This window comes from Buteo buteo, chromosome 7, assembly GCF_964188355.1.
Source record: "Buteo buteo chromosome 7, bButBut1.hap1.1, whole genome shotgun sequence".
NCBI classification, from domain to species: domain Eukaryota; kingdom Metazoa; phylum Chordata; class Aves; order Accipitriformes; family Accipitridae; genus Buteo; species Buteo buteo.
In genome coordinates, this window is record NC_134177.1 from 15,697,408 (window position 1) to 15,725,331 (window position 27,924).

At 39.7% G+C, this 27,924-nt stretch overlaps 2 protein-coding genes across 12 annotated transcripts; one reads left to right on the forward strand and one right to left on the reverse strand.

The window, feature by feature from the left end:
- Positions 1–90: 90 nt before the first annotated feature.
- Positions 91–27,924, reverse strand: AGTR1 (angiotensin II receptor type 1). Of its 11 annotated transcripts, none has more exons than XM_075031705.1 (6): positions 27,725–27,924; positions 25,246–25,321; positions 22,840–22,957; positions 4,892–5,041; positions 4,720–4,778; positions 91–4,125 (listed from the first exon to the last, which is right to left on the reverse strand). In XM_075031705.1, exon 6 carries the CDS (start codon positions 4,070–4,072, stop codon positions 2,993–2,995), a length of 1,080 nt encoding a protein of 359 aa, XP_074887806.1. In that variant the 5' UTR covers positions 4,073–4,125; positions 4,720–4,778; positions 4,892–5,041; positions 22,840–22,957; positions 25,246–25,321; positions 27,725–27,924; the 3' UTR covers positions 91–2,992. The 11 variants fall into 11 exon arrangements, with proteins under 11 accessions (XP_074887806.1, XP_074887804.1, XP_074887802.1 ...); XM_075031703.1 differs by having other exon boundaries at positions 4,720–4,775; positions 25,246–25,400; XM_075031701.1 differs by having other exon boundaries at positions 25,246–25,400.
- On the forward strand, positions 16,224–18,673 carry LOC142033346 (uncharacterized). Its single transcript, XM_075033249.1, has 2 exons — positions 16,224–17,158; positions 17,252–18,673. The coding sequence occupies exons 1-2, from the start codon at positions 16,349–16,351 to the stop codon at positions 17,954–17,956; spliced, it is 1,515 nt and encodes a 504-aa protein (XP_074889350.1). The 5' UTR covers positions 16,224–16,348; the 3' UTR covers positions 17,957–18,673.

Below are 27,924 nucleotides of genomic sequence, written 5' to 3' on the forward strand. Positions count from 1 at the left end.
ATCTACTGTATTTGGCAGCTGATGATCATTTTCCTACCCCTTAGGAGACCAAAAATTTCCCAGCATTATTTAACAGCAGCTTTGCCCTCCACTTTCTTTGCCTATCAATTCAAGGTCAGTCTTGCCTGCAAAGCGCACCAGCTGCAATCCCTTCCCACCTTTCCTGCAGCCACCCAGCCGAATATGCACGCTCCCGCTTTTTCCCATGACACAGGTAGGCACAGGTGGCACCAGCAGCCTAGGAAACACAGTTTCTTAAAAACGCAGGATCTGGCATGAAATCATAAAAATCACTAACCAATGGCTTCTCTTCTGTTTTCTGCTGTAATACAGTCATTTTTGTTGTTCATGGTCACTACCGATCCTGCTTCTGTTTCTTCTTGGTGATAAATGAGCCCTTTCAGCTAAATACTTAGTTATCACTTGCACAAATATGCTTTGATTTTTATTTTTATACATGTATATATTTCTTCTCTTTGGGATGGCTCTTGTAGTAATGCAATTAACATTTTTGCAAATGAGCAACCTACTGTGGTTGTTGGGGACACTGGATTTCAGTGACCAAAGTGATCAGCAGGTGATGAGGAAATGCTTGCTTAGCCCCTGTCAAGGAAGTTAACTGCCTCCCAGATGGCCAAGTTTGTACTGCATTTCTACAGGAGTTTTGCCACAGGTAAGGATCTTCAGATCCATCAGGAGGCTGGGAAATATTAGCAACTTTTGAGATGAAACACAAATTCGTGGCTGCATCCAGCAGGTGGCAAGCACAGCACACTGAATTATGTCTGAGATGGAGCTGCTTCTGCCAGGGTAAGCTCCTGATGCTGCTCAGCGTGTGCACACGTCTATATGAACAAAATATCATACAGATAAATGGCAAGCTCTGTCAGTCCTTCGTCAGCTTACTGAGTGCTGAGGAAGTGATACTGTTCTGGATGCTATTTATAATGCATGGGATTATTGCCATATTCATTTTTAACAAACAGCTGTCTTGCATGTAAGGATAGATACAAGCTAAATATAAAGCATTCTACATAATAATTTAACTGTGTCTCTAAATGACACATTCAGGTTTCAAATTGTGAGATACTAGCTTGCAATTAAATTAACTTAAACCTTTAATGAAAGAGCTTTTTTTTTTAACTGTAGCTTCAGAAGTTGTAGTGAATCCTCACAGTGCCTTGTAACACATATAAGTAGAGATTGTTCCTGTTTTGCAACTGGAAGAACAAAAGCAAAACTGAAGAAACTTGCCTTAAAATAAATGAATGAAAGAGCAGGAAGAGGCACAAGATTCCCAGACCTGGTTGTAGTCCCGTTTTTTTTCTTACAAAGTATTAAACTACAGAAATAACTTTTTTGTTGTGTTTTGATTTGAAATAATTTCCTAAAGTAAAAAATAATTTAAAATATTTGCGTATATGCAAGAGACTGATAATCAGAAAATACAGATAATCCAACCACTTGCTACCTGAGACAAAGCCACATTAGATTATAAATATTGCAAATTCTCAAGAGTCAAGTAATTGTCTACATGATACATGTAAAGTTTTGGATTTTTTCTTAAGTTTTGTTATGTCAAAAAGTATTTATGAACTCACTTATCTTTGAAGGCAATAAATGAGTGTGAATCAAGAAATATTTTCTGGAGTTCCTTATTTGAGGTAAAATGACATATGAGGGTATTATTAGTTGAAACTTCCTACAGTGCTTAGCACCTGTCCCTCCTTGTTTGTATGGAGAGTTTGAGCCAGAGTTTTGTTCTGATTTATGTTTGTATAAATTTGAATTTGTTCCATACATATAAAACAAGGTTTTACAGGGAGCAAATACACTAGGCTTAGTTTTGTATAAATGGAGATAAATTCTGTAAAAGCCAACAGTAAAGTTTGGTCTCAAATGTTTTGTGATGTGACTAAAAGCATTATTAGTTAAACTGTAATATAAGCATTATCACGCTTTTACTTATCAGAATGTGAGTTTATTAAATGTCCAGAAATTTGAAAAATTGAGTAGATTTGGTTAGTTGGGAATTTGTCTCATTGAGTGCACTGCCACAAAGAATGGCACAAAAATAGTTCGAAGTTTTCTGATCACCTCTGTCCCAGAACTCATGTTTTCAAATATAGACTATGGCATCAACCCCCTCCATAAGTAATGTATTTCAAAGTCAGTGTGGCGTACCATGAGGAAAGGTTGAGTGAACCCTATTTTTGTGTGTGTATATATATGCTTACTTTTTAAAACTACTATAAAAATACCCACTGGGATATAAATGTCAGTTTATGAAGCAATGTTTGAAATCTATGAGTAGAAATATAAATCTAAAAATATATTTCTTCTATATTTAATAAATAAACCTGCATTTTATTGCATATATTATTATGAAAAAAATGCTATTTAAAAAATGAAAAATAGTAACATAAATCAGAATGAGACCAATTTCAAGGACCTTAAATTTCCATTCGAGTTTAAAATTGGGCCTCTATATATAGCATATATTTGAAAATATATTATAAATATGATATGATACTTATGTCATTAAAAAAAAAACCCAACAAAACAAGCAGTGTAGCTCCATCAAATCCTTGAACAAAATTTGGAATAGCTCATGTATGTGCAAAACAGGTCCTTCATAATTCATGTAATTTATACAAGCTTTTCCTTTAAAAAGACCTCTGAACTTAAGGTAGTTTTCTCTACCCTTCGTTTGCAGTTCTTAGTAAATGGTGAGATGCTGACAGAAACTCTGACATGCCTGTCTACTGTTTATGTTGCTTTCAGTAAAGAAAAACAAAGTGAAGACCAAGCAGCCCTCTTCACAATGTAAAATAAAAGGTCACTGCTAAATCTTTACAGTATGACTTCTCTGTGGTGATCTAATGTTTCTGTAATGAGCAGTAAGCTGTCATGTTCAGGACTGCAGATGAATTTTGTCTTTCTTGCTGCTTCGTTGACAATGTTGTTCAAAAAAAGTATATTACAAAACACATCACTCGGTGTCGAAAGACCCAGTAGTCTTTTTAGTGTGCAAGCGTATATTTTCCGGTGGCCGATATGAGAGAGAGCTCATTTTTGTTGTTAGGCTTGGATGTGCACTGACATTTGGTGGAATGTATTTTATTAGCTGAAGGAAGTATTTTTTAAAGTTTTTTCCAAAAAAAACATAAAAAAAAGGATTCAAACAGTTGTTAAAGTAAGCGATGCAAATGGTGAAGGGCATAGCTGTATCCACAATATCAGTGATTTTGCAGTCTGTTATTACATGTAATTGAATTAATACATCCAGAAAAGTGAACACTTGATGAGGAATCCAGGAAAAGAAGAAGAAAAATACTATTGCCACAATCATCTTAAAAATATCATCATTTCTAGTCTTATTTTTTTGAATTTGATATGCCTTCTTCAGGGTCTTCCAAATTAAGGTGTAGCTCGTTAATATGATCAGAAAAGGAATTAAAAAGCCCAGCAAATTTTTGGATAAACCTAACCCAACCCGGAGTGTTGTGTTATTGTTGTCATACCGAAAACCGCAGACTGTCATGTTCAAGTTCTCAGCAAAGAATATATTACGGTGAATGATGACAGGCAAACTGGCCACACCGGCGAGAAGCCAGATGGCGATGCAAGTTATTCTGGCAACAAATATGGTACGTCGAATTCGGGACTTCACGGGGTGTACTATGGCCAGGTACCGGTCAATACTAAGGCATGTAAGGAGGAACACACTGGCGTACAGGTTGAAACTTATCCCCGCTGATGCTAACTTACATAAACAGTTGCCAAAAGGCCACTGGTACTCCATGGCCGTGTAAGCTGCCCAGAGTGGCAGAGTTATTAAAAAACACAAGTCAGCAAGTGCCAGGTTTAGAAGAAAGATGCTGGCTACTGTTTTTAATTTCATGTAGCAGTAAATGACAATAACGACCAGGCTGTTCCCAAATATGCCTATGATAAAGATGATGCTATAAACAGTTGGAACCATGACGTAGATGTAACTGTGCCTTCCTGAAACAGGACAGTCAACGTGGATTCTTTTAATGGTTTCTTCAGTAGAGTAATTTGGAATCATCTTGATGTCTTCAGTTGTAACCTAGTTTCAGGGAGAAAATATGAAATTTGCACCTAGGAGGGGAGAAGAGGAAGAAAATATTATTCATGACAGGGATTTAAGTTTTTGTCTAACATGATATATCCAATGTCTTTGAATTTAAAAATAAGCCATCTTCAAGTGTTTTCTCAATGAATTTCTATTTTAATATAGACTTCACTTGCAAAATAAAATAGAGGCAAGAATGTTAGGAGTTGGCTGAACGCTAAGATTCTTTTTAACATAAATGAAATCTGACACTTCTTCCAATAAACAAGGTTCCAATTTAAAATAAGACTGGTTAGTGAACATATGTTAAATATAATAATAGACTCAAAATAGCAGATAACTATAAATTCAGGAAAGTCTTTAGGTTATTTTCTTTCCATAAATAGGTGATATATCAAATGAGCAAAGTTATTCACCTATCTCAGAAACTACACTTAAGCACTCTGAATATTAGTTCATGCTGTAAATACAAGTGTAATGCATTAACAAAATAAGTGAATTCAGATTAGGTACTCATTTTGATCTCTGATGTGAATCACCAGAATTTTTTTTTTCTATACATTAAGCTTAATTCTTTGAAGACACTCATACAATCTAGTGTTCTGTTGTATCATAAATACCTTAAATTTTCAGAAGTTACCTAGGTCTCCATCTGGCTTGGAACTATGGTATTTAACTGCTAATGAGAAAAAAAAAATCTGTGAAAATCCAGACATGTGCTGATTTGTTGCACATTAATAACTGTAGAAAGAGTTTAAGAAGGATGCAAGGGGGAAAGACAATTCATATTACCTTTCCAGTTACTGACAAAATTTAGGTATCCAACAGTTGAAGTTGTAGTCTTAGTGTATGAAAAATATTTCTGGACTGTATTAAGCGTATGGCAGTAGTAGGAAATCTTCTTTACAGGGCACCTGTCTGGTTTGCCAGGGCTTGTGTGTTCTGCAAGAATGATTTCCTTATTAATGACTTACGACTCCAGGAAGCATGTAATATGCTGTAAGTGACTCTGGTACTAAATCTTTTCCAGAGTCTACAAATAGACAGTCTTCCCTCAAAAACAGTGGATATTAAAAAAAAAAATGAATAAAAAATTGATAGTTATTATTGCAGGGTAGTGTTTATTGCTGTCTGCAGGATCCTGACAGCTGTCAGCCAAACCTAACTTGTGCTCCTCAAACACAGATTAGGTGAAATATACTGGCTTTAAAAAAACCAAAACAAACAAAACCCCCAACATGTGTTGTCCCGTCCCGTCCCCCCCCAACCCTCAAACCAACCAACCAACAAACCCACCCCTTAAGATTGTAAAGTTACTTTTATATAGATAAATATACACACTCTAAGACCCTGGGCAGTACAGAAGCATTCAGAAAGAAAAGATGCCTGTCATGATAGAAATATGGGCTATGTTGTTACGGAGGTGGTTGCTCATTATTTGCGTTGTTCAGCACTGACACGTTAAGTGCAGAATGCTACTTGGTTAAGTGTTTGACAAGCTCTTGTTGGGAGACAAACTTTATTCCAAATGGATTGTCTTTTTAATAGTGAAGTGAGGCACAGATAGTCTCAGCAAAGCCCACACAGAAAGCTTGAAGCGGAGCCAGGAACTGAGCCCAGAATATGGGTTGCAGGCAGCATCTTGTGAGCAAGGTCACCCTTTGGCTCTCAATTTCTTAGCTTTTAAAAGACTTGATATTTCTCTACCTTAGTTCTTGTTCTATTATATGTCTGCATTAATAAGTTGATCCATTTCCATAAAGCTATCAGGCTAATTTCAAGATTTAGGTTCTTGATAATTCTATTAAGTTTGGAATAGCTAGTTAAATGCAACTAATAAAGCCTTTGTCAAGATGTGCAATGTGACACCTCCCAGTCTCTCCAACTCATTCTGTGAATTTGTCTTGTTGCCTCAATTGGTACAGATACCTCAATGACATCAGCAATTTTTGCCATGTTTAAAAAGCTAAAAAGTCAAGCAAATACAGCTGACGCAAAGAAACGTATGCCATTCTGATCACATGTGGCACTGTAACATGTCCTGAGCAAAACTTCCTGGCTTTCAAACTGTGCCTAACCTAGAATATATGGTGTTTGGCTCTGTGGAAGGTCATGTTATTCATAGGACAGGGAGAACCACAATAAAAAGATTTCAAGATAAATCCTCTTATCTCATCCCTTGGTTGTGAAAGTGCCCAAGGAGATTTGACAATAACTGATAGGTTCTGCAACAACAGGGGCTGGCAATATTTGCCCTGTCCCAGCTACACACTGGTGCTGCGTGTTCTATTCATTATCATAGCCTTTGCTCACTTATATACCCACTGAGCTTACAGCCCAGAACTTAGAAGTAAGAAACTGTAGTGAAGTCTCTACTAAGAAAACCACTACTGCAAATTAGACTTAAGAGTAAAGTAGATTGGGGCCCAGTTAAGGCTGAGCAAGACCTTTCTTTGTAACTAGATTAACCAATCGGTGGTACTATTTGGCAAGTGCATCCTGCTCTGTGTGTACTAACTGGCAGAATCAGTAGTCAAAACAAATGTAGCTGATTGATAGTGAATATTGCCCCTTCAATGGGATTGCTTCCATGCAGCGGTAGATGCCAAGGCACCTTTCTGACGGTCCCTTCATCCACCCCTTCAGTGTAGTGTGTTTTGTTGTTTAACTTCCCATTTCCCTTTTCTACCCACATGGTGGCCTGTACTTTTTCATGCCTGTAGTAGCTTTAGTTGATGTAATTAATAGCATATGTACTTTTAAGAAAGTGTAATAATGATTATATTACTTTTTCAGAAATGTGTTAAAATAAACAAAAAATAATGGAGTTGGGAAACTCATGTCTTGTGCTCTAAGGTACTGAATTCCCTGAGATTATTCTGGAGTGCTTGGGAGGTAAAAACGGCAGAACAATTCCCATAAAGAATCAGGAATTTGGTCAAGAAAGAGTATGATACTTCAGTTTATCTGTCGAAGACAAACCCTTCTGGAATTAAAGGTTTTGGTATAACACTGAAGTCAGTGGAATTGTGCAAAGGATACGTTTGGTACGGTATCGGTTTTAAATTATAGTAAGGAATTAAAATCAATACATAAACAAACCCATCACTGTTTTCAGTAAATGAAAAGGAAGCAGGAACACATAATGAGGTTGCTTTTGCATAAATAGATATGGATTGCCATATATATATTTGAAAACAGTTTGAGTGATGCTGTGAGAATGAACCTTGTAAGACCATTACATTTGAAGCACTGCAAATCCCAAGCTAAATTTTTAAATTTCCTGGAAATTTTAAAGTTTCAGAGATAGCCTCAGGTATCTGCTGCCTTGAGGACATCTGTAACTTTAGAGCATTAGGAAAAGCTTCAACACAGAAGAAGAAAGTAATTTGTTTTGGAAGGCGTGGGCCCATAGCAGTGCTGAGTGGTGAGACAGGGCAGCTGTGGTGGTGTGAACTCCTTACAGGCAATACTTTCTTCCCTGTACCAAAGTCATTTTTGCTGTTATTCTCACTTGCCGCAGTTCACCTGCTTGTCCCAGGACCATGGTTATATACATTTTCTGCAAAGCAGACACTTCTGGATGGGAAGTACTGCAGATTGTTTAAAAACATTACAGAAATAGATGGCTAGTACAGCTTTATGTTGCCAGAATTCACCAGAGCAGGTTAAACCACTGGCCAGTTAAATGCAAGTATTGAAATTGTGCACATTGATAATTCCATTTAAAGCATCTCAAATGACCTGAGTTAATGTAATGATAATTGGATCATTTTAAGGCTGATACACAAGGAGCTTTTTCTAAGAGGATTGAATTGATGTGACTGAATGGTGTGGCAACATCAATCTCAAAGCAAATTATCTGGTGAGCAGCAAACCCCTGTTGTATGTTACTGTCCTGTTTGACCTTTTATCTTTTTTAATTACAATGATTATAATAAGTCACTGATAATTAAATGCTTCAGACTACTCTACCAACTATTATTTACCACTCCATTCATTGCTTCTGTTGGGTGAACATCCATCCTAATTAAACTGCCTGTGAAAACAACAAGGAATGCTGAGCCCATGCAAGGTAAACAGCACTTTGCCTACTGAAAGATAAGATAGCCCTGACTGTGGCTTTCTGTGAGAACTTCATCAGCTATAAATAGGTAAGCAGGTGTCACAAGTCAGATTTTAAACGACAATGTGGTTTTGATATTTGCTTTGACAAAGACTAAATAAACTGACTGACCAACCCTGCCACAGTTTAGCCACCTCACCATTAGAAGATTTTTCTTCTTCTGATGGTAGGTGGATTATTTGCTTTTCTTACAAATGAGAAGATATTTCCATGTTGAATAGGATGATGCATTCTATTTTTATATAAAATTATTGCATGGGGAGAAGACAGGCTGAAAAATGTTTGGAACAATACGTTCAATATATTAGTTATGTTTATTTCTTTCTGGTGGCATAAGCCTTTTTTCCTTTATCTTGAGAGTTTAGTCCCCTCCCTTTCCTAATTTCTTCTTTTTGTAATTGCTGAGAAACTAATGACACTTTCCACATGCTTTATTTCTCAGCTTTTTTTTTTCCTATCCAGCAGAACAACCCCCTTTATCCTCATTGCCTTAATGAATATAATTTCTTCTACTTCATATGCCTACTTCAGCATCTTCTCTGCTTTCCTCGAGTTCCTGAACAGTACCACTCTGAAGCTATACATTTACCTTTCTCCTAGCTCTTATTTCTGCTGCTCCTTCTATCATTCTGTATTTCCCACTCGTGGCTTTCTTAAGTATTTTTAGTCCAGAATCAATAGGTGAATTTTGGAAGGTGAGAGAAATGCAAACACTTGGGCAAATAGAGGCATGTAATTCAAACTACTGTGGCCTTGCAGCATGCATAGGCCTCCTGTTACCACTGCCACTATCTTCCACAGGGGTCAGCATCTGACTTCATGGTAAATAACAATAAATCAAAATATTACTGAAATACAACTGCAATAGGCAGTACAGGACCGGACAACTGTCTGTACATCAGTTCATGAGCACCAAGAACAGAAAGCAAGCTTCAGAAGGTCTGTAATTAGTAACCGTCGAGCTGGCTGTTGCTTTTGCAATGTTGGATCACGAGGTGGTCTGACGTGAGAACAAACAGAATTTGCGGGATCTTGTACTGGCCTGTGCATTTTCATTTAATAGCTGTCCTCTTGGTCAGTCTTTCATGAAGCAACTGCCAGTCTGTTGAAATTGCTGTTAATTTTGTGGTGTTTGCCTTTTTTTTTTTTAACTTTAAAGTATTTATCTTTTTAATTCTCTAACCTATACGTGGATTCTTTGTGCCTTCCCCTTACAAGAGTTGAAGCCTGTCTGCTTCATTTGTGCTAGCTCTATATAGCTGGAAAATAAACTGCCTGTGATCTTTCTAGGATCTGGTTCTTCTATAATATCAAAACTCTAAATTGCTTATTACTTATTTTGTGCTAGCCAAGGACCAGTTATTGCTACTTTGTAAATGTGAACTGTTTATGTACTCTGACCTTCTCTGTAAGAACTTCTCCGTATTTATTTCCTCCAGCATACTTCAAAAGAGTCTGTCCTTCTGTATGATGGCTTCATAGTTTATTCTGAAAAGAATGAACATTTCTCTCCTGTTTGTTTTCATAGACTACACTCATTAATTTTCCCTTCACTTTTCAAGTATCTTTCAACTATACTCAGTTTCAGTCATAGAATTTATGTGAGAAAAGGACGGACGAAAGGACTTTTTCCTCTGGGAAAAATTAATGCTTGTGGAATGACTGAGCAGTGGAATTGGGGTGTGTGTGATTCCGAATGATCAGAGGGGAGGAAAACGTAAAGGAAAAGGAAAGTAAGAACTTAAGCACAGGGGGATATTTAAATCGCTTTGAAGTTTAACTCATACAATACATATTTCGACCACTAGAGGTCTGTATTTGCTATTTTAAAATAAGAGAATTGCTTTACTATATTCAAGTGCCACCACTTTTCAAAATATCCCTTCTTCCAAGATTAAGATGCAAACACAATGCAAAATACCTATCATTGAACTTCTGCATTTATGTTAAGTATACTGTACCAGAGTGAACTATAAGTTTATTTTAGTATCTACTAGCCTATATCTAACTTCCTTTAGTCTAGTACATTCCCAGTTTTGCTAACCTTCAGTCCAATTCTTGCACTTGTAAGTTATGGAACAAGATCCTGATATTTTATTTTTTCAAAGACATATGCAGCTTAAAGTCTCTAAAGTTATTAAGCCAAATTAAGAATAATATTTTTAAAGGGAGACTAGAAGAATAGTTTACTTTAAAAATGCAGATGGAAAAATAGTGACACCTACTCATTAGGCTACAAGATTATTTTAAAACTAACTGGGCATGTTGTTGATCATACAACTATTTTTCCAAGTATCAGCCAGGGAGTACTCTTGGAAGTAATTCTAGGTTAACTTGACTCAAATGTGTATTTTCCTTTTTGGAGGAAGATATTTTTATTGTTGAAAATGCCACTTCAGAATTATTTTTAATCCCCCCCCCCCCTTTTTTTTAAGTGATTTAAGGGATTTTGGAAATTGAAAGGCAATGTGAGCCTACACATTTTTTGTTATCCAGATAGTGATTTTTAGCCCTCAAGTGCTGTATGTATTTCATGAATTGTAAGCAATTTCACAATTTGAAAATGTAAGCACCTTTAACAGTTGTTAGTGCCCCCCCTGCCCTTCTACTAATACACCTGGGTTTGTCATTACCCCTTTGGACAGTGTCAGTGCATGAGCTACTTTTTCAAATTATTTATTTACCTAAATATTTCTCTAATGCTAGTAAGGGCAAACGGCTTTCAATCCAGATAGAGAAGAAAGGTTGTTAGTGTTATGGTGACATGTATTTTATTGAAACTAGTAGAAAAGCAAAGTAGAACCAAAAAAATTGATGTTAACTCTATTGTCTTGTGCCAGATAAGTAGAAATAATCAGTGTCTAGTCCTATATTTATGTCAAATGGGTTATACGGTGTCAGTATATCTCTATGCACTTAAGGAATGTTTGGTTACAAGCATATGATGTTTATATCTTGAAGCTGCTAAAAATAGGAGCATTTAGAGAGAACAGAAGTGATATCTAGAGATAGAAAACTAGCAAGCATTTGGCTAGATTTATAATGCAGAATGAAGAAAACTAATCTTTCATATGAGTGCTGAAGGACTCTGTGTTAGAAATGGATATGGCAAAAATTGGCATAAATGAAAGGCCACCTCTAAAACACTAATTTATGGGGCTGTGGAGTGATGAATAAAATCTTCCAAATACTTTTGGGGGACATTAAATGCTTAATAATACTACAATGTAATATGTGACAAATTTTCTGCATGCTTTTTTTAACAGCCTACAGTGTAATAATGTCACAGTTGTAAGTCTAGCAGTTGCAGCAGCAGTGAAAGTTTGGACTATTTTTTGCATATACTCTCGTAGTACTTGCAGAGTCCAGAAACACTGGAAACATTTCTTCATGTTACTCAGTTCTTTGGACAAAGTTAACTCTACCAATTCCTTCCTCATGTATGTTTTTTTTTTTCCCAGAAGTTGGGAAATCCTGATGTACATATTTCTATAAAATTTTACTCACAGATGTTAGTGCCAAGGAAAGATTGCTCAACTTCACTAGAGTTTCTCAACCTCACTAGAAATCTGTGGTTTAGTGAATGCTAATGAAGCAATGATTAAGGGGCTTTTTGTACAAAAGTTTGCTGACTGATCTAAAGAGCGCTCACTATAGTTACCCAAAAGACTTTCAGCTGAGAGTAAGCTTCAGTATTTTATTTCATAGGTTTCATTTTTTGGATCTTGTAGGTTTAGGTTTAAATGTTTTCTGGGAGCTTTTCCTCTATACACACACAATCTTGTGTTCTCTGCTGTTAAGAGGAGGAAAAACACTCTTGGGTTCAATATGTGTAGAACTGGACTCCAAAACACTGAAGGATTAACCATTCTCAACATGCAGTGTGTTTATGCAGTCTCTTGGGGAAGATCAGTGAGGTGGCAGTTTTAGAGATCACTGGTTCTGGCTTGGCAGTGTACCCAATACTCCAGATAGCTTAGATTTTTCTGCGTAATTTTCTGGTCTCTTCTTTCTTGTTTATCCATCAGAGCAATCTCTGTTTTCTTTCTTTGACCAAGGCTGCATGAATGTGTTGTAAACTCTCTGGTGTTTAATACATTTTAGGTATTGTATTTCCTTAAGAGATGTGAATATAAAATTATCCCCACAGCAGTTAACTTAAAACTGAAAAGATAATTAAATAATGTAAAATATATTTCTAGCTCAATACTTGTAGTTCAGTACTTCTGAAACTAAACATTAAAACACTAAGCTTCAGAAAAGATCATGTCTGAGAGGTGAATCTCTGTGCGATATCCCCTTGTCCTAGACACCTCAGTTGCTCTGTCTTGACAGGAATGAAGATCATCTTTTCCTTATCTAGGTTATTAAACGTATAGCTGAATTAGTTTTTAAATATGAAAAAATAATTGTTATAGCAGGAGGCAGTTGCTCTTGTTTATACCACAGGGTAAAGAACTGCCTCTTTCTAAAAGAGGCTGAAGACACTTAGATATATTAAGACTTTGAAATGAGGACATTAACTATGATCATCAATCCAGCATGGATTTTTGCACCTCTGTTCTAGACATTAGCTTTACCAAAAAGGATTGGTGTCCTCCTAGGAGATAAAAATGATCAATAGTCAGCAGGCTAACCTAAAGCTTATCAGGGACATGTCATCTCCTCATTGCTAACAATGTCATTCACTGCATATTAGTTGCCAGGAAAGGAGAAAAAAAAAAAAAAAATCTATTTCAGACCAAGGGAAGACTAGAATTTCTAGGGGTTTCTGCACTGACATGAAAAGATTTTTGAAGGGCAACACAATGTAAGGTACTATTTTATTATGAATATACAGCTTACAGCACATTCGAAATTTCAGATTTGATGTCTGGTTATGTAGTATTTGGAAGTAGTATTTAGGGTATTTGGAAGTACCCGAAAGAGTCAATAGTTAACAAGAATTAAGCCATCAAGTCCCAGAACGAATAAAAGTGAGATTAGTTTGAGCTGTGAAAGGTTACATGCTGCACAGTTACTTTCTCTGAGTGATAGTAAATGAATGGATTAACACATTTCCTTTATTGCATCTGGAATTGCCTATATAAAATATAGTGTGCCCCATGTGATCATTTTTAATAAAAGACAGAAATCAAATTAAGGTTTGTTAAGTGCGAGTAAAATCATTTGATGAATTTTAAGTTTCTATTCTGATAGCTTAGTTCCATGGAATAAGAAGTTTTAAAGTATTCTTTTTTTATTACACAGCAATGCACATCCTACACAAATGTAGCTTCTGGATACCTAACCATACACCTAAAATTTCTATTGGCATCATTATTTCCATATGGAATGAACCATAAGCTTCTATTGTGAAATCCTCCAACATTAATTCTGGGCTTGATCCAGATCTATATTTCAGCCTTGTACTAAAAAGGCTGTGTAGAGGCAAGAGAGAAAAAAAAAGCTTACTGAAATAAAAAGTACTGCTGAAAGCCATTATCATGCCCTCTTCTAACAGAACAGAGATCAGATACGTGTGAGGTATCTTACCTCCTTTCAGATCATACATAAAATTGCAATTTGACTTACTGGATATTTCATATACCTAATAATCTGTCTTCAAGGTTATGCATTCTTCACTGAAGCTTGTGGGTGCCTCTGTAAGTAACCAAAAATAGCAGTAACAACTGTTCTTCCTTCCCAGCTTGCAGACTGTGTTCTATTACTGTGATTTCACACATGCAGAGCTTAGTAAGGGGTTACAAACACACTTTCCATGCTGTTTTGAGTATCATTGGTCTCTGGTCATTCTTATTTCTTGCTGGAGTGAATGTCTTTGTGCATCCAACACTGAAAGAGTTCTTAGTTTCACTGTCCAGATCTTCTCAGTATTAGTCAATGGTTTCACTGGTCCAGTAGAAGGTAGCTATTCACCTGGAGAGTGGCCTTTTGGGGGGAATAAAGGCTACTTCCACAAACTGCTTTGAATGTAAGATAGAGCCTTTCTCTTCTACTGCTGCTCAAAGATGAGACAATGTTCTGAGCAGCACAGAGATACATCTATGCAATTAGCTTGTTGCTTTGCTGGTTTTTAACAATATCTGAATTTATAAAGACAATAGTTTCAGCTCTAGATCAACCTGGAGGTCCCAATTATGCCAAGAATTGTTGAGGCCAGAACTGGCTCCAACAGGAAGAAACCATACTTGCACATAAAGAACTTTTGTAGAACAGAGGATTCTTAGTTTTTCATGACCATTTTGAAATTAAAAACTACTGAAAAGATGTCAATAAGATTATCAAACTGAGATCATTTCCACTGCTCAAGGAAAGGCAAGTTTTCTGCATTTCTTTTCTTATTGGCATGATGTCATTCTTTGATTAAACCAACTGACTTGTCTGTATTTCAGCCACTTGCTCTTTCTCTAGTTTCACTGAGGCATCAAGAAATTTGCCTTGTAGTAATGCTGGGGGGCTAGTCTTTTGATGGAACATTGTTCCCACTGTGAGCTTTTTATCTTTACAACTTCTTGAAAACAGGAAAGCGTGGAGCCTACAAATATCAAAGATTCCGTAGCAGAAATGATGCATTTCAGTTATCTAAAATACCTGAAAGGATGATGCTTTAAAGTGCTGCTGCAAAAGGCACTGACTGTTTTAATAAGTTTTTGCTTAGAAAAGCACATAGTTACCACATGCTTTTACCACATAGATTTTACAAAGCTCCTGAAACTTGGCCAAACTTTGGGAAACCTACCCCCCACTGGAGGGGATGATGCAACTCCTACTGAGGTCACTACAGATAAGGTCAGGCAAATGCTGGAAATCTCACATGTAGATTGTTGCTCTTTTGGTGTTTTGTGAATAGTGACTTTTCAAAGAAGCATGATTTTAAGGGCATGAGCAATGTGGAAGGTGCGGACAGAAACATTTTGGATGGGTAAAGGAAAGAAGGCTGGGCTTTGCTAAGGAGCCCAAACACAAAGGTTTTAATGAATCAAATGTGGTGAATGAATCAGTGTTGGTAGGAAAGGAAGAGTTAACCCCTCTTTTGTTAAAACACACGATGAACATTCACATCACATGGAAGTTATTTTTACATAGCAGAAAGGAGAGGCTAGTGACCTCAGGAGTGCTACATAAATCTTTCTTTTGGGAGTCAAATTAGATCTCTATCTCTTTAGAGGTTATTATTTGCATTCTGGGATTTATCATTTGATGGTCACAGTTATGGTGTAAGTAATGTTTTGGGACCTTGAGAGTAACAGCTACTCATGTAGACTATGGCTTGTAGAACTGAGCCCCAAAATATTAGTGTCTCATGGGGACTCCTTGCTCACAAACTGTTACTCTGTTACTGACTCCAGGACATGAGAGGGCACATGTATGTATTGGCTCTTCCCCACAGTTTTTGCAGCATATAAATCTCTAACGTGCTGTATTTTAATTTGAAGCCTAAAATATTAGAAATATGCATCACTTAACGTGGCTGTTGGCCAGAGCAATTTCTGCAACAGATTCTTCTTCTACAGGGATGTGGAGCTACTCCCACAGGCAGCTGTGACAAGCAACAGGTACACAGTTCACTTTTTTCCTAGACTCCCCTGCCTCCCATGATGAAGACTCTCCACACTCTCAGCTTTATTAACTGAGATGAGCCAATGACAAAGGTAAATGGTTATGTCTTTTTGTTTATTATGGGTAGCTGTGCTGCAGTGTAATGTGTATGAAATGAAACATATTGTGTCGTGAAATCTGGGCCTCTTCTGCTTTTTGGTCTAGGGAATAAAAAAATGTGGCAAAGGATAACACGTCTCAAATTCCGTTAAGAATGTTAAAATAACAAAATGACATATGGCATTAAAGGATGGAAAATAAGTGTAGGGGTCGGCGTTCGGAAGATCTCGCGTTGTCACGGAAAGTTAGAGGGTTAGTCGCAGCCTTGTGATGTACCTGTAACCCCACCTCCCCTTGTTAGTATAAAAGGAATTAACTGCGCAATAAAAGGCGGAAGTTGGCGCTCACACTGTGTGTGTTATCTGTCTCTTTCCCTGGTCCGGGCCGACCAGTGATCTAAGCGTGGCACCTTGATATGTAGCGAATGCTACATAGTGGTGACCCCGACGTGATCGGTTGCCATGGCGACGATGGAACTTGCGCAAGTGATTAAGGTGTTGAAAGGGTTGGCTAATGAGGTGGGTGCCCGAGGAACGATTAGGAGGGGCCCCACGGGCGAATGCATCCAATGGGTGCTGCGCCGGGGAGGGATGAGTTCTCCCACAGAAGTTTTTAGTCCCCCACATTGGGGAGTGGTTCGGGAGATGTTGCTTCAGTCGGCGCTTGAGGGTGAGCACGGCGCTGCGGAACGATTACGAGCTTGGGACATGGTGGAGGGGGTAGTTAAGGTGGGACAAAAGGCTAGGGAATGCAGGTCGGCGGCGCGAGCTATCCTGTTTGCGGATGAAGCGCCGGTTCGAAAACAACGGGGGATAGTGCCCCCAGAGACGGTGGGACAAGATCAGACGGAGTGGGTGGTTGTGGAGCGGGGCTCGCGGAGCGGTTCCTCTCTGACTGATAGCGTGGACTCAGAGGGTGCGGCGGAGATAGGGGTTTTTCCGGTGGAGACGGTACCTCCGAGACTGGATGGGCCCTCTCTGCGGCGGGCATGGGAGGTGTTACGGCAGGATCTTCTGAAGGAGTTGCGGGAATGCCTCCTGGACTGGGTTCCAGGCGGGGATGTTAAGGGGGAATTGTACCGTCAGGTGAAGGAATGGGAGGAAAGAACGCCCCCGGAGGGGGAGCTCAAGAAGCTGAGAGAGTTAAAAACTGTAGTAGCGGGGGAACCACCCCCCGGCGAGGGAAACCAGGCGCCCTTGCCGGGAGAGCAGGCGGAGTTTCTGCCTGCCGAGCCTATGCAGGTTGACTCTGTGCCTGCTGAGCCTATGCAGGTTGAGCCTTTGCCTGCTGAGCCTATGCAGGTTGAGCCTTTGCCTGCAGCGGCCGAGCCTCTGCCTGCGCAGGCTGCGCCAGTGCCTGCGCAGGCTGCGCCAGTGCCTGCGGCGGCCGCGCCTTTGCCTGTGGCGGCCGAGCCGCTGCCTGCGCAGGCTGCGCCAGTGCCTGTGCGGGCCGGGCCTTTGCCTGCGGCGGCCGGGCCCGTGCCTGTGCGGGCCGGGCCTTTGCCTGCGGCGGCCGGGCCCGTGCCTGTGCGGGCTGAGCCTTTGCCTGCGGCGGTCGGGCCCGTGCCTGTGGTGGCTGAACCTTTGCCTGCGCGGGCCGGGCCTCTGCCTGTGCGGGCCGAGCCGTTGCCTGTGCGGGCCGGGCCTACTGAGCCTGTGCTGGCTGCGCCTTTGCCTGCGGGGCCTGGCCCCGGTGGGCCTATTCTTGCTGCGCCATCAACTGCGCCATCTGCCGCTCCTGGGCCGGAACGGGTTAATCCTTCGGCTGGGCCCTTCCGAAACTGGCGCGCGGTACCAGCAGCTATAGACTCCGGTTATTCCCATGAGGAGAGGATGGATGGCATGATACGGCAGCCATCGAGAAGTGCGCTACAGAGACAGGCAAAGGAGGGACAGGACACCTTACAGAAGCATTGGAGGGGAGTAAAAAAAAAAAAAAAAAAAAAAAAAAAAAAAAGGAGAGAGGCGTTTCACTGGAAAGTCCTTGAGAACTTAAAGAATGCTGTGAGTCAGTGCGGAATCCACTTACTGATAAAGCCAGTAAGTGTATGTAGAACTTGCTTTAGGTAAAAAGTGTGTTAAGCATATTTTGATTAAACATAGCATGAGCGAGGGTATGCCTGTGTACAAACACGTGAAGGGCTACTGAAATGGGTTCCTAGTCGTATGATTTGTCCTGCCTTAACCTCGTAGTGTTTGAGTTTTCTTACAGATTGCTGTTATCCTGTCCTGGCTTATGACACCTTGGGTATCCGGATGACATCCCTCTCAGAGTCCATCAATACGTGCCTTTATGGGATCCGACTGTCAGAACTCGCAGCCAGGAATCTAGGTGCCTCGGACATTCAGCCTTAACATCAACACACCAACGATAAGCCTTATAGAGTAATAGAAGTAACTCTTTCCAAGTCTTAACTTTCAATCTACCTCTTGTGTGAATTTCTATAAAGGAGCTTTTTGCTCTGCAGGGTAAATGGGATATTTACGGGTGTTTAAGATAGAGTGTTTTAAAGTAGTTGTAGAGATATGTTTCTACTCATGGCACTTTATATAGTTATTTCTTTGTGTGGAATTTTTCATAACAATAGAAGCCAACTCGTCATGGGGAGGGGAGAGATGTAGGGGTCGGCGTTCGGAAGATCTCGCGTTGTCACGGAAAGTTAGAGGGTTAGTCGCAGCCTTGTGATGTACCTGTAACCCCACCTCCCCTTGTTAGTATAAAAGGAATTAACTGCGCAATAAAAGGCGGAAGTTGGCGCTCACACTGTGTGTGTTATCTGTCTCTTTCCCTGGTCCGGGCCGACCAGTGATCTAAGCGTGGCACCTTGATATGTAGCGAATGCTACAATAAGTACAATAATAGGGAGGCAGGAAAAAAAAAATAAAAAAAAATCAGGATAGCCAGATAAGGACTGGCTATAAAAAGGGTATTACAATCTACTCTGTGAAAGTCCAGATACTGAGTGAGGTCAGTAAAGTATATGCTTACCAGCATCTGGCTAAAAACAGGTAAAATTTACATAAGTTTAAACTCTTGGTTATATTAGTGGTTTTTGATAATTTAGCAGAAAATGGCATTTTAGGCATCTAAATTAGAAATTATAATGTTCTGAAATGGTTAATGCATGACTGACATGCCCACAGCAATATGCAATCACTGTCAGAATCTTCTGTCTCTGGCAGAGATCACAACAGAAAATGGAATGGAAAGGCCAAAGCTGCAATTGTTTCATCATGAACCGAATCACCTACTTCTGGGAGAAAAGGATTTTTCTGAATCTAGGTGCAAGTTCTTTGGCCTTTTTCTGTTTCACAGCTTTACTGTGAAAGATGCAACTCAATCAGTGGTGTTATTAGTATAAAACTACTGAAAGTGAAGTTTTAATTAGGTTTCTGTTGCTTCCTCTAGGGAAAGATGTTTGTAGGAGGAAAGGTAGGGGGACACAGCTAATAACTTTGTAGACAAAGATGGGCAGTGATTGGACTTCTTTGTGGTACTTCAAGTTAGTCCAAATAGAGGCTTCCTTGCTTTGTCCTGGTTGTTTAGTTTATTCAGAGGCCACAGTGTCATTTGCCTACTCTCCTGCAGTCATATTACTCTTCCTCTGCTAAGCCAGAAGATGCAGAGGCAAAAATTAACAGTATGTATGCAGCTTAAGCTCCTGAACAACCTTCCTTAGTTAAAAGTGAGATAATAACTTGATGAACAATGAACTCTGCAAGATAACATAACTTCTGCTTTTCTGGTACAAAGAACTGCCTTTCTGTACTTTCTTGTAAAACAGTAAGAAAGGTGCTACAAGAGAGCTTATGTACATAGATTTGCTCCAAGACATGCAGCAAATCAGCAACATTTTGACATGTATGGAAACATTCTGATGTGTGTGAGGCCTCACCTATAAATTAATTCTTGAAAGGACATTTTCCTGCCATTAAGCTAAATCACCAGGGTGGAGCCATGATGCACCTAAGAGCTCTACAGGCCTTTTCTTTTTACACCACCACCCACCCCCCCCCCCCCCCCCCCGCAAAAATAGATGGCAAGTGTAAATTAATAAATAAGTTTTAGAAATGCATTGTGCAGAGCAATATAGTTATCTTCATCTACAACGACTAATCTGTCAGAGAGTGGGAGAGAAAAGAAACACTTAAAATTCTCTGCTTCTACTCCAGAAAAGGAGAGACCTCAAACAGATGTGTTCCACTTTCTAATCTAATGGAAATTAGACAAGTTGACGGAGAGTAGTTCGAGAGTAGTTCATGTTGCACATTGTTATCTAAAAAGACTTTCCCTCTCTAAAAACCTGTAACAAATCATATCCCTGTTTCTTACCTATCACCATTGTGGTTAAGGTGCCTGATAAAAGCTTTTGCTTTGAGTAATGAAAACATTAACTGAAAAACAAGCACACATGCAGATGCAGCTTGTTTATGTAGACAGAGACATACCAGTATCACTAAAGTATCTGTTATGTTAACTAAACCAGCTAATGTGGAAGTTGTACCACTATGTTTCCAAGACTGTGGCCAGTGATTTCCACATAACTTCCTGCTAGTCAAAGTGTTATGGCTCTGGGGAAAACAAACCTCACATTGAACACTTTTTCTTTTGACTTCATGCTGAAAAATAGTGTTTGTCTTACTGGAGAAGCAAAAACAAATGTATTGTGGATTCCTGTGCAAGAAAATGGATGTTAGATTTCAACACCTTTGTTCAGAGGAAGCTTTGTCTTCCATGTGTCATAATTCAGCAATACATAATAGGATTTGGTTCACTGTGTCTGATTGAGACACTTGATTACTTTTATATAATTAATTTAGATATCCTTACAGTGGGAAAATATCACACAATGGCAATATGCCTCAGAAAAGACTTTTCTTCCTTAAATGAGAATGTTAGGAACAGCCTGGAGGGAAAAGTTAAAAGATTAAAAGCAAAGGATCAGCATGGAGGCTTCTTAATGAATACCTCATTAGGGTCAGAAAAAGGGAACCAAAAGCAGAAAGGAAAGAAAACAGTATGAGTAACTGGTAAAGCACAAGAGTTTATTCAGACAAAAAAAATCTTTTAAAATGCTAATGCAGCTAAGCCCAAAAGAAGTTAGTATCATTGTAACTGTTAGTAAGTATAACACGGAAAACAGAGGCCCAATTGTGCTTTTACTTGCACAATACTCCTGTTAAGGGCAGATCATTATGAGGACTAGGAGGAAATTTGAGTAGCCAAATATAAAGACAAGCAATGTATTTGTGGCTTTTGTACAAGTCAGTTGGACTAGTGAGGTGCTACAGCGTTAATCAAAGAGAATAAAAGGTCAAATACAGACACCTTAATCCATGCCAGTGTGAAAGGTATTATCACCCATGGAAAAAACAAGATACAGTCATCCTTAGTGCTTTGTCTGGAAGGCAGCACACTTAATAGAATGATAGCAAAAGAGATGTTCTGCCAGATTTGTACAGCTTGTTTCCTGTTTTTTTCAAAGTAAAATTTATTGCTCTATTTTGAAAATAAAATTCATTAGTGAACTCTCTTTACTGTCCTGGCTCTGAGATGTTCCTCGTGGGTACTGAGGACCAGCAACAGAGGTAGCAAAACAGACAGCTGTTACAGCCAGAGTGCGAGCTAAGCTATGATGCTGTGAATCAGTGCATCCTCAGCAAGTACAGTCTTGCTTCTTACGCAAACATAACTGCACAGATGCCCAGAAAGGGTAGTGCTGTGCCCTCCAAAAGGTGCTACATGAGCTTTACTTTAGTGCTAGGAAAATTACCAATTGAGCTGAGCAAATGCTTGGATGTGTGGCTGTCCTGTATTGACATGACTTTTTTTTGATGGTATGTTTAAGAACATGGAACAGCATCATAAAATGTATTTCAAGGCAAAATACTTTTGAATGCTTTTCCTTCAAAGTGCTTTTTAGGAAGTACATGGGTAAGGAAATACCTTTTACCTAAAATAAAGACTGATTTGAGAAAAAAGAAAAACTGTAATTGTCTTATAATGGTAAGCTGCTAATAACAAAGCCAAGAGGAAAGCAATAAAGACAAATCTAACAGTAGCGCTAAAGTCCCACTTTGAAAACACATGTTGATTCCTGCCCCTGCTTTCCATTTCTGATTGTTGTACATTAAGTAAAGAACCTGAGGAGGAAGGAAATCCTGAGCAACTTGAGTGGTAGCAGACTAGTTCTTCAGCTCAATGTACCTCATGGCGGGGTGGGGGGGGGGGGAATTGTATAAATTTTTAGGCTTGGGTAACAAGAATGAGCGGAGAAGAGAGAAAAGATGAAAACCAATATGAGTTTATAAAAAAAAAAAAGATGAAAAGGCAACATACATCCTATAAACTTGGACTGGGAGGGGCGTGCATGGTTCCTCAATAAACAAGTTCAGGCTACATCTTTGTACACTATGTGCTGCCTGCTTCAAGCAAAGGGTCTGGCCAGGCTGTGCTGATGCTAAAGCAAGGTAAAATGGAGGGTAACTGCCAACAGTTTTTAGGGAAGTCAACTAGTGCATTTCTCTCCCTTGCTAAGTCCCCCAACATAAAAGTACAGCTGTTTAGTGGTTTTCTGGAATATTTTACTATTTGCATGGGTCCCTCTGAACTAGAAATGGTGAGGCACAGTACTCTCATTCAGTGTATCCCTCCCAATTTTCAGAAAACTGAGGGGACTTAGGAATGCTCTTTTATTTTCTACTTCTGCTCCTATACTTCATCTACTGATTATTAGACTCTACTAGCCAATGTTCTATCAGTAACTGACAAACTTGTATGAACTAGAAGTAAAGAAAGGATAGGTGAATTAGCTGAAATTAGGCGTTTGGTTAAATCATTCTTTGTTCTGGCCAGAAGTCTAATTATAGCTTTCACCTCAAACAGTGAAATACTGTCTAAATATTGACCTTGCCCAAATTCAGTACCAGTTTCTTTAGATATTGCCAGTTACCTTCTGCTGTAGCCTGCTTTTTGTCTTGTCTTCAATCATGCCACTCACTGATGCATTGCCAATCTGATCTCACTTTCCTGCTGTGAGGTTGTCTTCAGTTATTACCCATTTTCTGTGCCTACAAGAGAAATGCTATTCAACTACAATAAAAGGAGATAAACACCACAAATTGTAACCAAGCATTCTCGCTAGCGTTGTTATACAGCAGATACCTGGACAGTTTTGCTATCAAACAAAAACCAAATGGAATGAAAATTGTGGAAGACACCTGACAGCCCAAAATCTGTAGTTCTTTCAGATGATGGTGCAACAGAGAATACTAACAGCATGCCATTTGGAGCATGATATTTTCCTACACTTAGTTGCAATTCACTTGAAAGCTCAAAGTAATTTTAGTATAATCCATCATTTATCTGAAGATAAGGCCATAAATGATTAGACCAGCCATTCTATTTCATATGTGCTTTGTCTCAAACAATCCCAGCTGTAACTCTTTTCACTTGTTTGTTACAGCTGAGGTAAAAAAATTAAGTATCATAACTCCCCCTGTTTGTCAGATTTGTTAAATTCCCTAAAATGTTAAAAAATGACACAGATTATTCTAGGGTACTTTTTTTCTTTTTTTTTTTTTTTTTCAAAGGGTAAGTTTTAGAAGATTGTATAGAACATGGTATGAGTGCTCTGAGTACAATGACTGTCTATAGCTGAAAGTGGTCTTAAGAGACAAATTTGTTGATGGAAAGGGAACTAAAAGAACTATTGTATTTAGCAAAAGCTTACTGGCTTGCTTTTCATTGCAGGGTTTTTAGGACCAGAAGGAGGAGACAGAAAATGATACTGTGATTAGTAACCTTCTGTGCAATAGTGGCTGTATATAAGAATTAAACAGCTCTGCTGGAGCCTTTCTGATCTTCAGGCTCCAGTGTTTGCGCCTCATGCATGAGGTTTACACACCTTTAAGCTCTAAAAGTAAATTATGTTGCTGCCTACTCAAACTCTCCAATGTATTTGAACTTGCCTTGTGTATACATGCCAAAATTTTAACTGTGCATAAAATTTTAATTCCAGATAAGTAGCTGAGGTTCAATTCTCACCAACAGCAACCTGTTTATTCCTGTTAGCACCGTGGAAACTAATCAATCCTACAACAGCAAAAAGAACAAAACAAGTCTTCCCTCCACTCTCCCCTCCCTTCATCAGTGATCTACATTTTCCATTTCGTTTTCAGAATTCCACAAGATCTCTAAAAATGTCTCTTTGTGACACTCTGCAATTTTATCTTACCTAGGTTCTCAAACCTGATCCTAACAATGCAGAGGCTGACTTCTTAAAAATACCATAGTCTCCCTTAGGATGAACTGTACAAAAATCAGAACTGCTATCCAAGAATACTGCAAAATTGTTAATCAGTGTTTGAGATGAACACACGGTAGAAGACAACATCTGTGTCACCGTACTTCCGCTGGAACTGTTGCACAACTGAGAGCATGAGGCACAAACATTAGCAGTAAGCTAGAAAGCCTTGAAAACTGAAACAAGATTACCCAAAGGCTAGAGATTTAGCTAAACATGCAACAGAGCCTACTATACAGGTAAACTGCTGTGGGCCGGTAGTGGCCAGGCTATACCCTGACCCAGTCCTCCCAGCTGTAAATCTTACCATGCTTGCAACTCTGATTCTGAGATTATACTTATCTTTCTGGAGGGAGATGATGGTTGCTGGATTGCCAGCATTACTGTCAGAAATAGGCGAGGGGTTTATTTTGCTTTGCTGTCCAACTCCCTTTCCCCAACTTAGCCATTTGGCCACTTTCTTTGGCATATCTAATATACTGCCCAAGCAGATCTATTCATATGCTGATGAATCTTGATAACCCATTTCCCCAACTCAGCTTTAGGTATAACATATCCAAATTAAATTTTAGTCTATTTCTCCTCTTACTGAGGTGTCTCCTTGAAGTTAACCATTAAATTCAGCTAAAAAAAGCACAAGATTAACTATGTAATGTGAGTCAGACATAGTATTTGATTAAAATAATGCATAACTACCCATGTTCTCTATCCAAGCCAAGACAGAATGTGACCTTTTATGAATTCACCAAGGCAAAAAAGTCAACTTGAAGTGTGGGGAACGCAGATACATGCCAACCACTCAGAAACAACTGAATGCTGCTCACAGCGAGAAATTTGGGCAGTAACAGCCACAGGACAGATTATGAACACTCCTGGTGATGCTATTAGCTTCTGGACCTCAAGAAGGTCCAGAGAAAAAGGAGAGGTGGTGAGCAAATGAGAGTAATTTGTGACTGCTTAAACCATTTTCAACTAATATTATGCTTCTGCATAAACAAGTGTTTAACTAGGACAGTGTAATGAGAGTTTGTAGTTTATGTAACTTTAAGTTACCTTATTAATTACTGGAGCTGTAGTAAGCTTGAGTAGCACTGGAGCACCGTAGGCAGTGCCAGAGATAAATGTATTCCTTTAACAAACACGGAGGATAAAATTACCACAGTGCAGAAAACTTAGGAGCGTAGGAAAATGCAGTGAGTGTCCATTATCTGAAATAAAATTTTTAATGGGAATTAACTCTGACTATACATCTCCATGTCTGCAAACACAGTCCATATGTTTCAACAGAATTATTCTAGAAAGTGTAAATAAATCACCAAGTTTACGTTCTGCCTCTGTTTTTATAGTACTACAAATAGCAAAAAGAAATGAGATTAATTGTATTAAATATCTGAAAATGTAAGATAGTATTATTCATTCAGTGGGTAACACAAATAGAAATCATGCATCTTCTCGTTCTAAGCGGACTGTAAAAAGCAGGTTGTGGAGTTGCGACATTTTAATCTGGAAGGCAGCACTCCCCTCACTTCTGCAGTGCTATGGATACTGGCATTTCAGGCTGGTATTTACTGCCTTGTAAACCTGTAACTTCTAGCTGCAGTTTGCACATGCTGTCCAACGCAAGCCAAGGTACTGTTTCCAAGCAGGAAGGCAGGACACTTCACACCAGCGGAAATGGGCGCACTTCTGCTCTCCTCCAGTGTGAGAATTAACTCTGTTTCCATCTACTACCTTGACAAAAGTAAGGCAAGAATGAAACCAACTATATTCAAATTTAATGATAAATGTGACTTCTCTTAATCATACAGGACCACTTTGCTTTCTCAGTTTAGCAACATAAATGTGGAAGCACTCTATAGTCGTAACTGATTTTGCTATGTAGTTTAAGTTGTAGAGAGGAAAAGTGTACAGAAATACCATGTTCCTGCTGGAAAGGCAAACAGTTAAAATTCTTAATAGATGAGTGAAACCTTAATTTGTGGCACTTCATCGTATTTTTGAAAGATGCTGTAATATAAAAGATTATGGCGGCAACAAGCAAAATGGACTGCCATAGTCAGGAGTGTGAAACATTTGTCTGACACTATAACAGAGCTGAAAGAGCCTTTCTACATCACCATGGTAATTACCTGCTTCAGGCCATACTCAATCCTCCTACTCCAGCAAAAATCTAATCATGTTAGTGGTATGGACTCATGCAAGTGGAAAGAGATGTGCCCTCCTAAACAAAAATCTCTCTTTACCCTCATCCCTTTTTGGGGCTTGTGAATTCACTGAGCCCATCTACTAGCCTGTCCCATGCTATGCAATGCAATCGAAACAAGTATTGCTACTTATGGAAGTGATAGAAATTTACAGTGAACTGTAGCACGCTCTTGACAGAATCCTGCTGTCGCTTATTGCCATACATCTCATTAATTTTAGTGGGTTTGCAGAAACATAGAAATGGGCATAACCGAATCCTGCAAATTTACTGCTTGTACATCCTGTGATCTGATTGACTTAGTTACTGATATGGTAGTCGACTTTCTTGGAAGAATATAGGGCTTGTGTGCCCCATAAATAACTGATAACATTTTAAATCTTGTAATGTATGAAGAGAGGGAGGACAGTAAATATGTTACAGGATTTCACCTGAACATTTTCAAGAACTCTAGTCCAGTTTCATTTTTAAGAGTCTAAGCTAAGTTTAGCTGGCTGGCTGATGCTGGGGGCCAGGGGGGACACACACGGACATTTTAAGTTTTACTAACTAAAATTTAATCTCTGGTTACAGACTACTGCATTTTTTTTTCTGTAGAAAAGGGGTAAGTCTGGTTTTGGAGAGAGTATGCTACACAATTTTGATTGGCAATACTAGTTGCTAACTAGTGAAGTTGTATTGCCTGATAGACTGAAAAACAGAAGTGTCCGCACAAGTCCCCAAAATCATCAGCATTGCCTTTAGTGATTTTTGATTCATTTATATCATGAGCTTAGCACAATAATAAAACTTCCAAGTGCTCATCTGATCTTGACCAGGGAAAAGAAGGCTGTCCCTCGGAGGCTGTTGGAAAGAGCCGTGACGGTGTGGCGTTACTGCTCCGAGTGCCATGCCTTCTGTCAAAGGGTGCCTTTGCTTTATCTTCAAACTGTTGACAAGACACGAGAGCTCACGCACATGGCACGGTTGTGAGTCTGTGGGACATCTAGCCCTCGCCAAAATAATTATGTGGTACGGGCTTAGCGAGCGAGCCTCGAAGGGCAAGCCGGGGCAACAGGGCTTACGTGCCCGTCTTTTGTCCGGAACTGAGACTTCCTCTGCCAACTTCACCTAAACAAAGTATAAATTCAGCGGGAGGCCGTATCAGAAACCACGAACGCTCTCCTTCTCCCGGGGCCAGGCAGCGCGTTCCCGCTGAAGGGTAGGCGAGAAACGGCGCGACGGCTTGCGGCCGCCCGGGCTCCTACGCGGCAGAGCCCGCGGCGGAGCGGGCGCCCCGCGGAAGCCGCCCCCCGCGGAAGCCGGGGCCGCCGGAGGGACGCGCCTTACCTGGCTCCGCGGAGGCCGGGGCGAGGGGTGGCCGCAGCCCGGCGGGGGCGGGCGGCTCAGCCCGACGGCGCTCGCACCGCACCGCACGGCACCGCACCACGCTGGGCTGGGGTGGGCTGGGCTGGGCCGGGCCGGGCCGGGCCGTGCGCGCTCTCCCTTCCCGGCCGCGCCGCTCCTCCCGCTCCGCTGCGCGGCCCCTC